The sequence below is a fragment of the Macrobrachium nipponense genome, chromosome 4 (genome assembly GCF_015104395.2).
Source record: "Macrobrachium nipponense isolate FS-2020 chromosome 4, ASM1510439v2, whole genome shotgun sequence".
Taxonomy (NCBI): domain Eukaryota; kingdom Metazoa; phylum Arthropoda; class Malacostraca; order Decapoda; family Palaemonidae; genus Macrobrachium; species Macrobrachium nipponense.
In genome coordinates, this window is record NC_061100.1 from 144,779,295 (window position 1) to 144,791,217 (window position 11,923).

The window sequence follows — 11,923 nt, forward strand, 5'->3', positions numbered from 1 at the left end:
ATTATATTTGGATACATACTACATATCTCTTATTCCATTACTAAGTGCTGACATTTTCCTTTTAATGTTTCCTTTGGTGTTGCCTTTTACGGTAGATGTTGAAATGTGTTGCAAACGTAATGCTATTTTGCAAGAATTGATGAGTTTTGTTGTAATATTGGTGGTAAGTTTGCAGTGCTAGGGGCACCCGCAATAAGTGCGAGTTTGGTGAGCCCGAGGGACCTTGTGAACCGAGGGTTCAGGTGGCATCGTCCAAATTGTAAGCGGCTTTGCATATCGCGGCGGTGGCGTTTTGTAACAGCACGAATAAAAATAGCTTATGATATTTGGAAGCAGCTAAGTAGCCAAGGAACTAAATGAAAGAAGCGAGGAACTAGCGGTAGCTTGGTGGGTGGATTCTTGTTTTTAAATAAAAAAAAAAAAGAGTTGGAATCCTAAAAGTTTATAAGAAAGCAAACCAAGAATTCCATGTAATAAATATAATCCCATGTATATATGTTCTGGTAATCATGACGAGTAGTATTTAAACATTTCACGCACACACACACACACATATATATAAATAGATATATATATATATATATATATATATATATATATATATATATATATATATATGTGTGTGTGTGTGTGTGTGTGTGTGTGTGTGTATATATAGTATGTGTGTGTGTGTGTGTGTGTGTGTGAAATGTTTAAATACTACTCGTCATGATTACCAGAGCGTATATAGTACATGGGATTATATTTATTACATGGAATTCTTGTTTGCTTTCTTATTAACTTATAGGATTCCAACTCTTTTTTTTTATTTAAAAACAAAAATCCACCCACCAAGCTACCGCTAGTTCCTCGCCTCTTTCATTTATATATATATATATATATATATATATATATATATATATATATAATATATATATATATATGTGTGTGTGTGTGTGTGTGTGTGTGTGTGTGTATATCATATACGGGGATATTTTGAGGAATGAAAGAAAAAGTAATTTCGAGCAGAAAATGTTCTATAAATATATGCATTAGTCAGTGAGAAGAATTTTAAAATAACCAGTATTATTAGGCTACTTTCATGCAATGGAGGTTGGCAGTGAGAAGTTTCAATAGCCAGGGATGGTGGTGGGGGGGTGGGGGGAAGGGCAGGTTGCCGTATCGGACGAGGATAGAGCATTTAGGCCTATGTGAATAAAGTACCTCCCAATCAGATGTATCATTTAGTTTCAAAGAGAAAAAAACAAGTATCATTGAATCCCCTTTCCTCCCTATCAGTGGTATGAATTGGACACCGATAATAAAAAGAAAAGTAAGCCTAATTGAATTTACCATCCATCAGCCGGCAAATCTACTATCGCCTAGAAAATTCCCCTTCGGTTTAACATATATGAAAATATATTAATTCCGAGTAGAGCGAATTAGAGATATTAAAGGACATTTGTAGCTCGATATAGTATATGAATCACGGTAATGTGATATGACTTATATAATGGCTATGTGCGAACAAAGCACTACAACAGACGAGGGGGTTTGATGCCATCTCCAAAACTACGAATACCTGAGTGCGACCGGTATTTGGAGGTGGGAAGCGACATAAACTTATATCCTCTTCCAGTGGCATGGTGGGTTTAGGCTTCACTGTTGTCCTGGTTTTGAAGGTGGCGATGGTTCGTGCCCGTCAGCCGGCAAATCTACTATCGCCTAGAACATTCCCCTTCGGTTTTAACATATATGAAAATATATTAATTCTGAGGTAGAGCGAATTAGATATTAAAGGACTTTGTAGCTCGATATATGTATATGATCACGGTAATGTGATATGACTTATATATGGCTATGTGCGAACAAAAGCCTACTACAACGACGAGGGGGTTTGATGCCATCTCCAAACTACGAATACCTGAGTGCGACCGGTATTTGAGGTGGGAAGCGACATAAACCGATATCCTCTTGCAGTGGCATGGTGGGTTTAGGCTTCACTGTTGTCCTGGTTTTGAAGGTGGCGATGGTTCGTGCCCGTCAGCCGGCAAATCTTATTATCGTCTAGAAAATTCCCCTTCGGTTAAACATATATGAAAATATATTAATTCCGAGGTAGAGCGAATTAGATATTAAAGGACATTTGTAGCTCGATATATGTAAATGAATAACGGTAATGTGATATGACTTATATAATGGCTACGTGCAAACAAAAGCACTACAACACTACCGAGGACGAGGGGGTTTGATGCCATCTCCAAAACTACGAATACCTGAGTGCGACCGGTATTTGAGGTGGGAAGCGACATAAACTTATATCCTCTTGCAGTGGCATGATGGGTTTATATGAATTCAATATATGAAAATAATATTAATTCCGAGGTAGTAGCAAAATTAGATATTTAAAGGACATTTGTAGCTCGATATAATGTTAAATGAATAACGGTAACTGTGGATATGACTTATTATTAAATGGGCTACCGTACGGTACAAAGGCCCTACAACGCCTACCGAGGACGAGGGTATTTTGATGCAGTCCTCCAAAACTTACAAATACCTGAATGGGACCGGTATTTTGAGGTGGGGAGGCGGCAATAAACTTGATATCCTCTTCCGGTGGCGTGGGTGGGGTTTAAGGCTTCACTGTTGTCCTGGATTTGAAGGTGGCGATGGTTTGTGCCCATCAGCCGGCAAATCTATTATCGCCTAGAAAATTCCCCTTCAGTTAAACATATATGAAAATATATTAATTCCGAGGTAGAGCGAATTAGATATTAAAGGACATTTGTAGCTCAATATATGTAAAAGAATAACGGTAATGTGATATGACTTATATAATGGCTACGTGCAAACAAAAGCACTACAACACTACCGAGGACGAGGGGGTTTGATGCAGTCTCCAAAACTACGAATACCTGAGTGCGACCGGTATTTGAGGTGGAAGGCGGCACAAACATATATCCTCTTCCAGTGGCATGGTGGGTTTAGGCTTCACTGTTGTCCTGGTTTGAAGGTGGCGATGGTTCGTGCCCGTCAGCCGGCAAATCTATTATCGTCTAGAAAATTCCCCTTCGGTTAAACATATATGAAAATTTATTAATTCGGAGGTAGAGCGAATTAGATATTAAAGGACATTTGTAGCTCGATATATGTATTATATTATCTATATATATAATAGTATATATTATATTATATATTATATAATATAATATATTAGTATATCTTATATTATATTATATATATATAAGATAATATAAATATCAACCATATAGAATCTACTGGTCATTCTTACCAGATACATATGAAATAGTAATAGCCACAATGACCTCTTAACTTCTCAAATTCTTTGCCCCTTTTTGGATACGTTTGTCACTACAAGACTTGAGCTCCAGCTTCAAAGAATTTGAAAAAATCATGATGATCCGGTAAGGGGAATCGAAACCGCGATACCATAATCACGACGAGGTCTCCTTGCCGACCTAACCACGAGAAGGATTAAAAGTCTAGTCCCTCTCGTACATACATATACCTGTCATTTTCAGATATATATTCATTACAGCAGCTGGAACAGACCATCCTCACCATCGTAGTCAAGAAGTCAAGGGGACATTATGGATATTACCATTACACACACACACACACACACAAATATATATATATATATATATATATATATATATATATATATATATATATATATATATGTATGTATATATATACAGACATATATATTGTGACGAAGTGCCAAGCATCTGGTTACTACACTTACCATTCATTAATTGTTACCTCACAACAACCAGACACCTGAATCCTCATCACAGGTACTAAACGACTGAATACTCTAAAGGCAACAGTGATCCCTTAATAACTACCAGTATTGCAGAAAATCAGACTAAGTTCATCAAAAACAGGTGTGAGATAATCTTGTAAGTAATCAAATTAATCAAAGGGCATCACTCCATCAACAACTTTAAAAGTCTAAGTATTTCCCTGATTTCAAAAGTCTAAGTACATTCCTAGTTCTAAGTCACTTCAAGTTAATTGAAGGAAAACAGATCAGTTACCACTATATGTTTCTACCTAAGCTAAATATAATCATATGCAAATATACTGGTTAAAAATAAAATACTTATAAAAAATTTTAAATACAAAAGTTTATTATTAAACTCAAAATTATAAGTGAAATTCACAATATCAGGGAAAATTACTGTTATTTGAAAAAAAAGTAAAGTTCAATTAATTCTTGAATCAATTCAGTAAAATTAAATCAAAATTAATTTATCACAAAATTCAAGAAAATTAATTCAATCAAAATTCAAAAGTGTTAGGCAATAATTGAAATTTGGAAATTAATTCACAAGTACTAAACAACAATAAAACTTGAAAAGAATTCTAAGTAAATGCAAATTAATTCACAAGTGTTAAATTTAATTAAATGTGCAACGATTAAGTAATGAAAATAGCTAAGTTAATTAAATTGTGAATGCAAATGAAAACACAGAAAAATGTGGAAAATACCAAAATTGCAAAAAGTATTAATCACACAGAATATAAATAAAAACACACTTCAATAAGAAAATGAATAAATGCGCAAAACATAAAAATCACTTCAAATGAAACAAACACAAAACACAAAAATTTGCAATGTGTAAAAATGTAAATCTTTTCACTCAAACCATTGTAACCATTAGTTATTAGTTCTCTAAACCATCGTAACCATTAGTTATTAGTTTTTACCAAACCATCGTAACCATCAGTTATTAGTTTTTACCAAACCATCATAACCATTAGATATTAGTTGCAACTAATAAAAATATAACTCACTTTACCTTCTTGGTATACCAATTTTCTTTCTTTGCTGCAGCTTGTTCAAAAATTCACGACAATTCACAAAAAAAATCTGAAATCTACAAGTTTACGAGTGACCAATTTATGTTACGTTAATATAATCTCAAGTACATCGAGGCAGAGAGAGAGAGAGAGAGAGAGAGAGAGAGAGAGAGAGATGTGAACGCTTTGAGGATTTAAGCCCGAAGGATATCTTTCAATTCGCACAAGAGCTGGGCAGTGGATCTGGCACAAAACGTTTTGGGGCAATGAGAAAGATGATGCAATCTTCTAGAAGCTTCTAATGTGACGCAACTTCACAGACAAACTGAAATTTACACGTGGCATTCGGCAAAGATGAACGTGTACAAAACGAGTATACATTCATGTACGAACCAGCTCAACAAAGACACGTACCCGATTGAGACAGAAATCGAGCGATAATTAAAATTGACATGTTTTTTTAAAAACAACATGGAGACAGCGAGCTCCCTTAATCTAGAGGTGATGAAAAGTAAGTGAAACAATTCTAGCTTCGAATGGACAAAGATAATCTCTCTCTCTTTTCATACTATGTTATATACTCTTTTAAATTATGTTATACGAAATCTGAACACAGATTTTAAACATCCTATCTAGATCTAAGCTATCTAGGAATCTGAAAAAATGTTGCAAAACTCTATTCTAACATGTTATAAAGTCTAATAGGGGATATATGCATTTTGAAAGTAGCAAACATATATAATATATATATATATATATATATATATATATATATAAACATACATATATATATATATATATATATATATATATATATACATATATATATATATATATATATATATATATATATATATATATATATATATTGTGACGAAGTGCCAAGTATCTGGTTACTACACTTACCAATTAGAGAATAGTTACCTCACAACAGCCAGACACCTGAACCTTCATCACATATAAAATACGACCGAATACTCTAAAAGCAATAGTGATCCCTTAAAAACTTATAAATCATACGAGAATTCGGACCAAGTTCATTAAAACAGGTGTGAGGTAACCTTATATGAAATTGAATTAATTAAAGGGTATCACTCCATCAACAACTTTAAAAGTTTAAGTATTTCCCTGGTTCTAACTCACTTCAACAATGCTAAAGGAAAACAGCTCAATTACCACTCCATATTTCTACCTAAACAAAATTAGATATACTATTGGAAAAAAAGATAGCATTTATAAAAATTTTAAATAAAAAAATTTAGTATTAAACTCAAAATTTATAAATGAAATTCACAATCTCAGGGAAATTTACTTTTACTTGAAAACAACACAAAGTCTAATTAATTCTTGAAGTGATTATTAAGTAAAATTAAATCAAAATTAATTTATCACAAAAATCAAGAAAATAAACTATTCAAGTAAAATTCAAAGTGTTAAGTAATAATTAGAATGTGAAAATTAACTCACAAGTGTTAAACAACAATAAAACTTGAAAAGAATTCTAAGTAAATGCTTCAAAAGATTAAACACAGAACATAAAAATTTGCAGTGTCAAAAATGAAATAGTTTCACCAAACCACTGTAAATATGTTTTAAAGTTGCAACTTAAAACTTGCAATAACACATTACTTTGGTATACCAATTATGTTTCTGCTGCAGCTTCAAAATTCACTATATTATTCCAAACATTCACCATAGTATCCCTGAAAGGTGCTGTTACTCCCTTGTACAACGTCTGCTCAGATTCAACAAAAAAACACTAATATTAAATAAATCTAAAACTTTCCTATGAGTGACCAACCACTAAGTATAAAATCTTTAATTTTATGTGAAACCAAAATTCTCTCATATGAGAGAGAGAGAGAGAGAGAGAGAGGAGAGAGAGAGAGAGAGAGAGAGAGAGGAGTGACCAGCAAATGCGAATGTTCTCTGATTTCAGAATGAACAAAAATTGCTCTCGTAGTATGGAAACTTCAGAGTGGACCTCGTCTTAAATGGATGGGCAAACAATTTGGGGAAAGAGACACAGCTATTATCTTAAAAATTCTCTTTCAAAACAATAAATAGAGAGAAAGTGGGATTACAATTACAAATAACATTTATTATTACATGGTTTAAGACAATAAAAATCTCCTAAAATAAAGATATGATTATAATTTCTCGAATGGAATTAATGTCGTCATACCCATGGAAGTCACAAGTCTTTCCACCTCAAAATTTAAGCCACTTACAAGCCAACAAATTCTCTTTTGACAAATCGAGAGATGTAAGAGTTAGTTTATCAGTAATATTGAATAGTTAAATAACAAAAGAATCTATAAATGAAATTAATAGTATTGTAATCAAAACTTCTAGAAGCTTCTAATATGACGTAACTTTACAGAAAAATGGTAAAATCTCCACGTGGTTTCTCAAGAAAGACACACAAGTCAGAAACAGTCATGTGCGTCATACGACTGACAGGGTTCCAAAACAAATGGTGAACTCGAGTTCCTCTCATCTCAAGTGATGGCTTAATGGCTCCCGCACCACATCCTCTCCTTACAGCCCCTTTGAAGCGGGTTTTCATTGTGTTTCTTCAAGAATATCCCAATCATTGTTTCTTTCCACATGTATTGAGGAACTATTCTTATCTATCCCAGTTAATCTAACCATTCTTCGAATATGTGTTTTCTACTGTAAATATAATTAATTAGGTTAAACCCCCAGAGTTTAACTAATCACAACCCTTCTGAAGCAAGCCTTCAACCGTATTTAGTGACTATTTCTACCTGACCTCAAGGCCAGAATTTGATGATTTGCGTTTCCAAGGTAAGTCGCGAAGATCTTCAGTTTAACCCCTTGAATATCTTAGATTTCCCAGTAAAAACATATCAATACACACACACACACACACACACACATATATATATGTATATAGATATATTATAATAATATATATATATATATATATATATATATATATATATATTATATATATATATATATATATATATATATATATCATCATCATCATCATCATGGCTATCACTCGATTCGAGTATGAATGCTCTGGGATGTGGTTATTGATGGGTTCTTATGTGGCTAATGAGACCAATTCTCGAGCCACATACTCTGTCACAATTGGGGCATGTGTTGTTAGGTGGGAGTGGAGGCTGTGGATGGACCTGACGAGCTTGTCTTGCAGCTTTACGGTTCTCCAGATGCTGCTTTCTGTTCTCTTCATAATTTTTAATTCCATCTTTCACTTTAACTCTCCAAGCAGATCGCTCCACTGCATCGGTCTCCCATGTTTTATAGTTAATGTTACATAGTTTTAAGTTGTCTTTCAAGCTGTCTTTGAGTCTCTTCCTGGGTTTGCCAACATTTTGAGTCCCTTCACTTAACTCTGAGTAAAAGAGCTGCTTAGGAAGGCGGCTGTCTGTCATTCTGACAACATGCCCTGCCCATCTCAACTGGCTTTTTATTATAATGGCCTCAATACTGAGGCAGTCGGCCTCTTCAAGAACACTTACATTAGTGCAGCGGTCTTCCCAAGTTATTCTCAAGATGTTTCGCAAGGACCACTGATGGAATTTCTCAAGGGCTTTAACATGGCGTCGGTAAGTTGTCCAGGTTTCGGAACCATAAAGAAGGGTAGGTAGGACTATTGCCCGATATACCTTTATTTTGGTGTTAACACGCAAGTCATGATCATCAAAAATTTTCTTGCGTAGTTTTCCAAAAGCTGAGTTAGCACATCTTAGACGATATTGAACTTCATCATCTATATTGGCATTTGAAGATAGATAACTGCCCAGGTATGGGAAGCGGTCTACAGTTTCTAGAGCTTCTCCATTAATTTCTATAGTAGGTGCAACTCTTATGGTTTCAGTTTGGGGTGGCTGATATAATACTTGGGTTTTTCTGATGTTGAGGGAAAGTCCATGACGAGAGTAAGCATTTACAAATGCATTCAGTATAGTTTGCAGATCATTTTCAGTCTTTGAGCACAGACAGCGTTGTCGTCTCCATACTGAAGCTCAACAATAGCAGTAACATTGACTTTAGTTCTTGCCTTAAGCCGATTGAGATTGAATATTTCTCCGTCTGTTCTGTAATTGATGGAGATACCTGGAGGCAATTCATCTTGAATGAGGTGCAAAACAACAGTTATAAATATGGATAACAAGGTAGGGGCAGCGACACAACCTTGTTTTACGCCTGACTTAACTTTGAAAGGTTCGGTAAGGCTACCATCAGCCATTACAGTCACTGACATATTATCATGTAGTAGCCTCAGGATCTTTATGAATTTTGGTGGGCATCCATATCTAGATAGTATCTCCCAGAGCAGCTCACGACTGACACTGTCAAAAGCTTTAGTCAGGTCAATGAATCCCATGTAAAGGGGTTTTTGTTGTTCTCGACATTTTTCTTGCAACTGCCTCGCCGAGAAAACCATATCATTTGTACCACGAGCAGGTGAAACCACACTGAGACTCGGGTAGGATCTTCTCAGCTAGAGGTGTTGGTCATGTTGTAAGAATTCTTGCTAGGACCTTTCCAGCTACTGACAGGAGGGTAGTTCCTCTGTAATTTCCACAAACTGTTCGGTCCCCTTTTTTCTTATACATTGTGTTGATAATTCCATCTATGAGGTCATTTGGAATTTCCTCATGCATCTAGATTTTTTCAATTAGTTGGTGAGGTTGACGATGTAAGGTTGGTCCTCCATATTTATATATTTCAGCGGGAATGTTGTCGGGTCCCGCAGCTTTGTTGTTCTTCATAGGGAAGATAGCCAACTCCACTTCCTCTAGAGTTGGTACCACTGCAAGTGTCATATCCAGTGGGAGACGAGGGAGTTGTGTAGTACATCCTCGTCTATCACAGGGTCTCTATTAAGTAGTTTTTCAAAATGTTCTTTCCAACGACACAGGATTTCATTATTGTTTTTAAGGAGTCGAGTGCCGTCTTGACTACGTAAGGGTGCTAGCCCTTGGGAACTTGGCCCAAATATAGTTTTCATTCCACTGAAAAGGCTTCTCATGTCATTTCTGTCAAAGAAGGATTGGAGCTCATTTGCTTTGTCTGTCAACCACTTATTTTTCATTTCCCTTGTGGCATTTTGTATCTGAGCTTTTGCTGTGCGGTGTATTTTCCTCTTTGTTTCAGGCTTTGGGTCATTCAGATGTTCAAACAGATATTTTCTGGCCTTTTGAATAAGCTCTTGAATAGCTGCATCATTCTGATCAAACCAATCTTGATGTTCGTATTTCTTCAGACCAACTGATTCTTTACATGCGCTGATTACGGAATCCTTAAATTTACTCCAGTGATCAAAAATATTGGGGGAATATTCCTGTTCTAGTTTATTAGCAAGACACCGCTGAAGTTCAAGCTTATTCGAGTCGTTCTTAAGTGAATCAACGTTAAACTTCAGTTACTTTAGTGCATGCCCTTTTCTCTTTTTAGTCAATATCTTCATCCTAATACAAGAGTATACCAGGCGGTGGTCAGCCCAGCAGTCTTCGGATCCTGTCAGTGATCTTGTAAGTAATACATCCTTTCGATCACGGGATCTTACTATAATGTAAGATAAGAGATGACAATGTTCAGATCTTGGATGTTGCCAGGTGGTTTTAAGTTTATTTTTCTGCCTAAAAAGAGTGTTAGTTACTACCAGATCATGTTCTACACACTTCGAGAGTAGGAGTGTTTCATTTGCATTCATTTTGCCAACACCCTCTTTTCCAATGGTACCTCTCCAGATGTCACTGTCTCGTCTTACTCTGGCATTAAAGTCACCTAAAAGGATTACTTTGTCTTCATTTGGGATAGCTGTGAGAGCTGTGTCTAAAGTGACATAAAATAATTCTTTTGTTTGATCCTCTGCAAGAAGGGTTGGAGCGTAAGCACTGATCACTGTGGCATGTTTATTTCCCTCAAGATTTAGTCTGAGTGTCATTAGGCGTTCATTTATGCCACTTGGGTACTCTGTTAAACTGAAAAGCATGCAATTTTTTTACAGCAAAACCTACACCATGCTGTCTTGGTGTTCCAGGTTCCTGTCCCTTCCAGAAGAATGTGTAGCCACCACCTTCTTCACACAGTTGTCCCTCACCGGCGATACGAGTCTCAGAAAGTGCCACTATATCTAAATTAAGTCTATGGAGCTCCCTTGCAACAAAGGCAGTTCTGCGTTCGGGTCTGTTTTCATTTTCATCTAGTAGTGTTCGTACATTCCATGTTCCAAATTTAAGTTGTATAGTTCTTCGACCGCAAAGTGGTGTGGCCCCCTGGATGCGGTTTTCCAGGCAGGCAGGTTTGAAGCAGACTATGTTTAGGGCACCTTTTCTAGCCCCTTCCCCATTCAGGGTGAGCAGAGTGGATCCTAAATAGGGCTGCTCAGACATGGATGCCACTGCCGAACAACTCTCCTGCTTCATCCAAAAGTTAAGCGACTGAACTAAGCATCCACAGCTGACGTGCCAGTTGAGACTAAGAGCTTCCAGATAACACAATCCTGCCCCCACCATCTCTTCTGGTCGCCGGCAGACTTGAAATGCCCCACTAGTCGTACTTCCCAGAGGCGCCTGTGCGTGAGATTGTTTAACGTGGATACACTGCTGCACATACAGGAGACCTATGCACGAGCTTCACTGCAATTTTTGTTGTCCAGTGGCACAAATGATTGCAACGACTGCAACCCCCTTACAGTTGCAACCTTTCTTCCGCTATTGCAGCCGTATGTTAAGGTTGGCGAGATAACTTAAACAAAATACCATACCCGACTTTTCAACTTTTATTTCTAATATTACAGAACAAAGAAAAGACACAGGAATAAAAAAAAAAAAAAGTATCCCAATTCCTAGCCTATCATGTCAGTTACTACATTCCTAAATATTATTTATAATTAAATAATAACAATACCCACAAAAAAGAGAACAAAAAATTTAAACCGATGTGCCCACATACCAACCATAGGCCTATATATATATATATATATATATATATATATAGATATTAATTTATATATATATTATATATATACATATATATCTAATATATATACATATATATATATATATATAATAGATATATATATCATATTATATATACATATAAC

At 35.7% G+C, this 11,923-nt stretch overlaps 1 protein-coding gene across 1 annotated transcript in view; it reads right to left on the minus strand.

Moving 5' to 3' along the window:
* Positions 1–8,767: 8,767 nt before the first annotated feature.
* Positions 8,768–11,923, minus strand: part of LOC135211543 (glucose dehydrogenase [FAD, quinone]-like) — a 20,101-nt gene continuing 16,945 nt past the window's right edge. The window contains exons 14-16 of the mRNA XM_064244845.1: positions 10,478–10,799; positions 9,778–10,210; positions 8,768–8,940 (exon numbers count right to left, since the gene is read on the minus strand). Coding sequence (XP_064100915.1) covers positions 8,768–8,940; positions 9,778–10,210; positions 10,478–10,799 — 928 coding nt within the window. The remainder of the gene's footprint in view (positions 8,941–9,777; positions 10,211–10,477; positions 10,800–11,923) is intronic.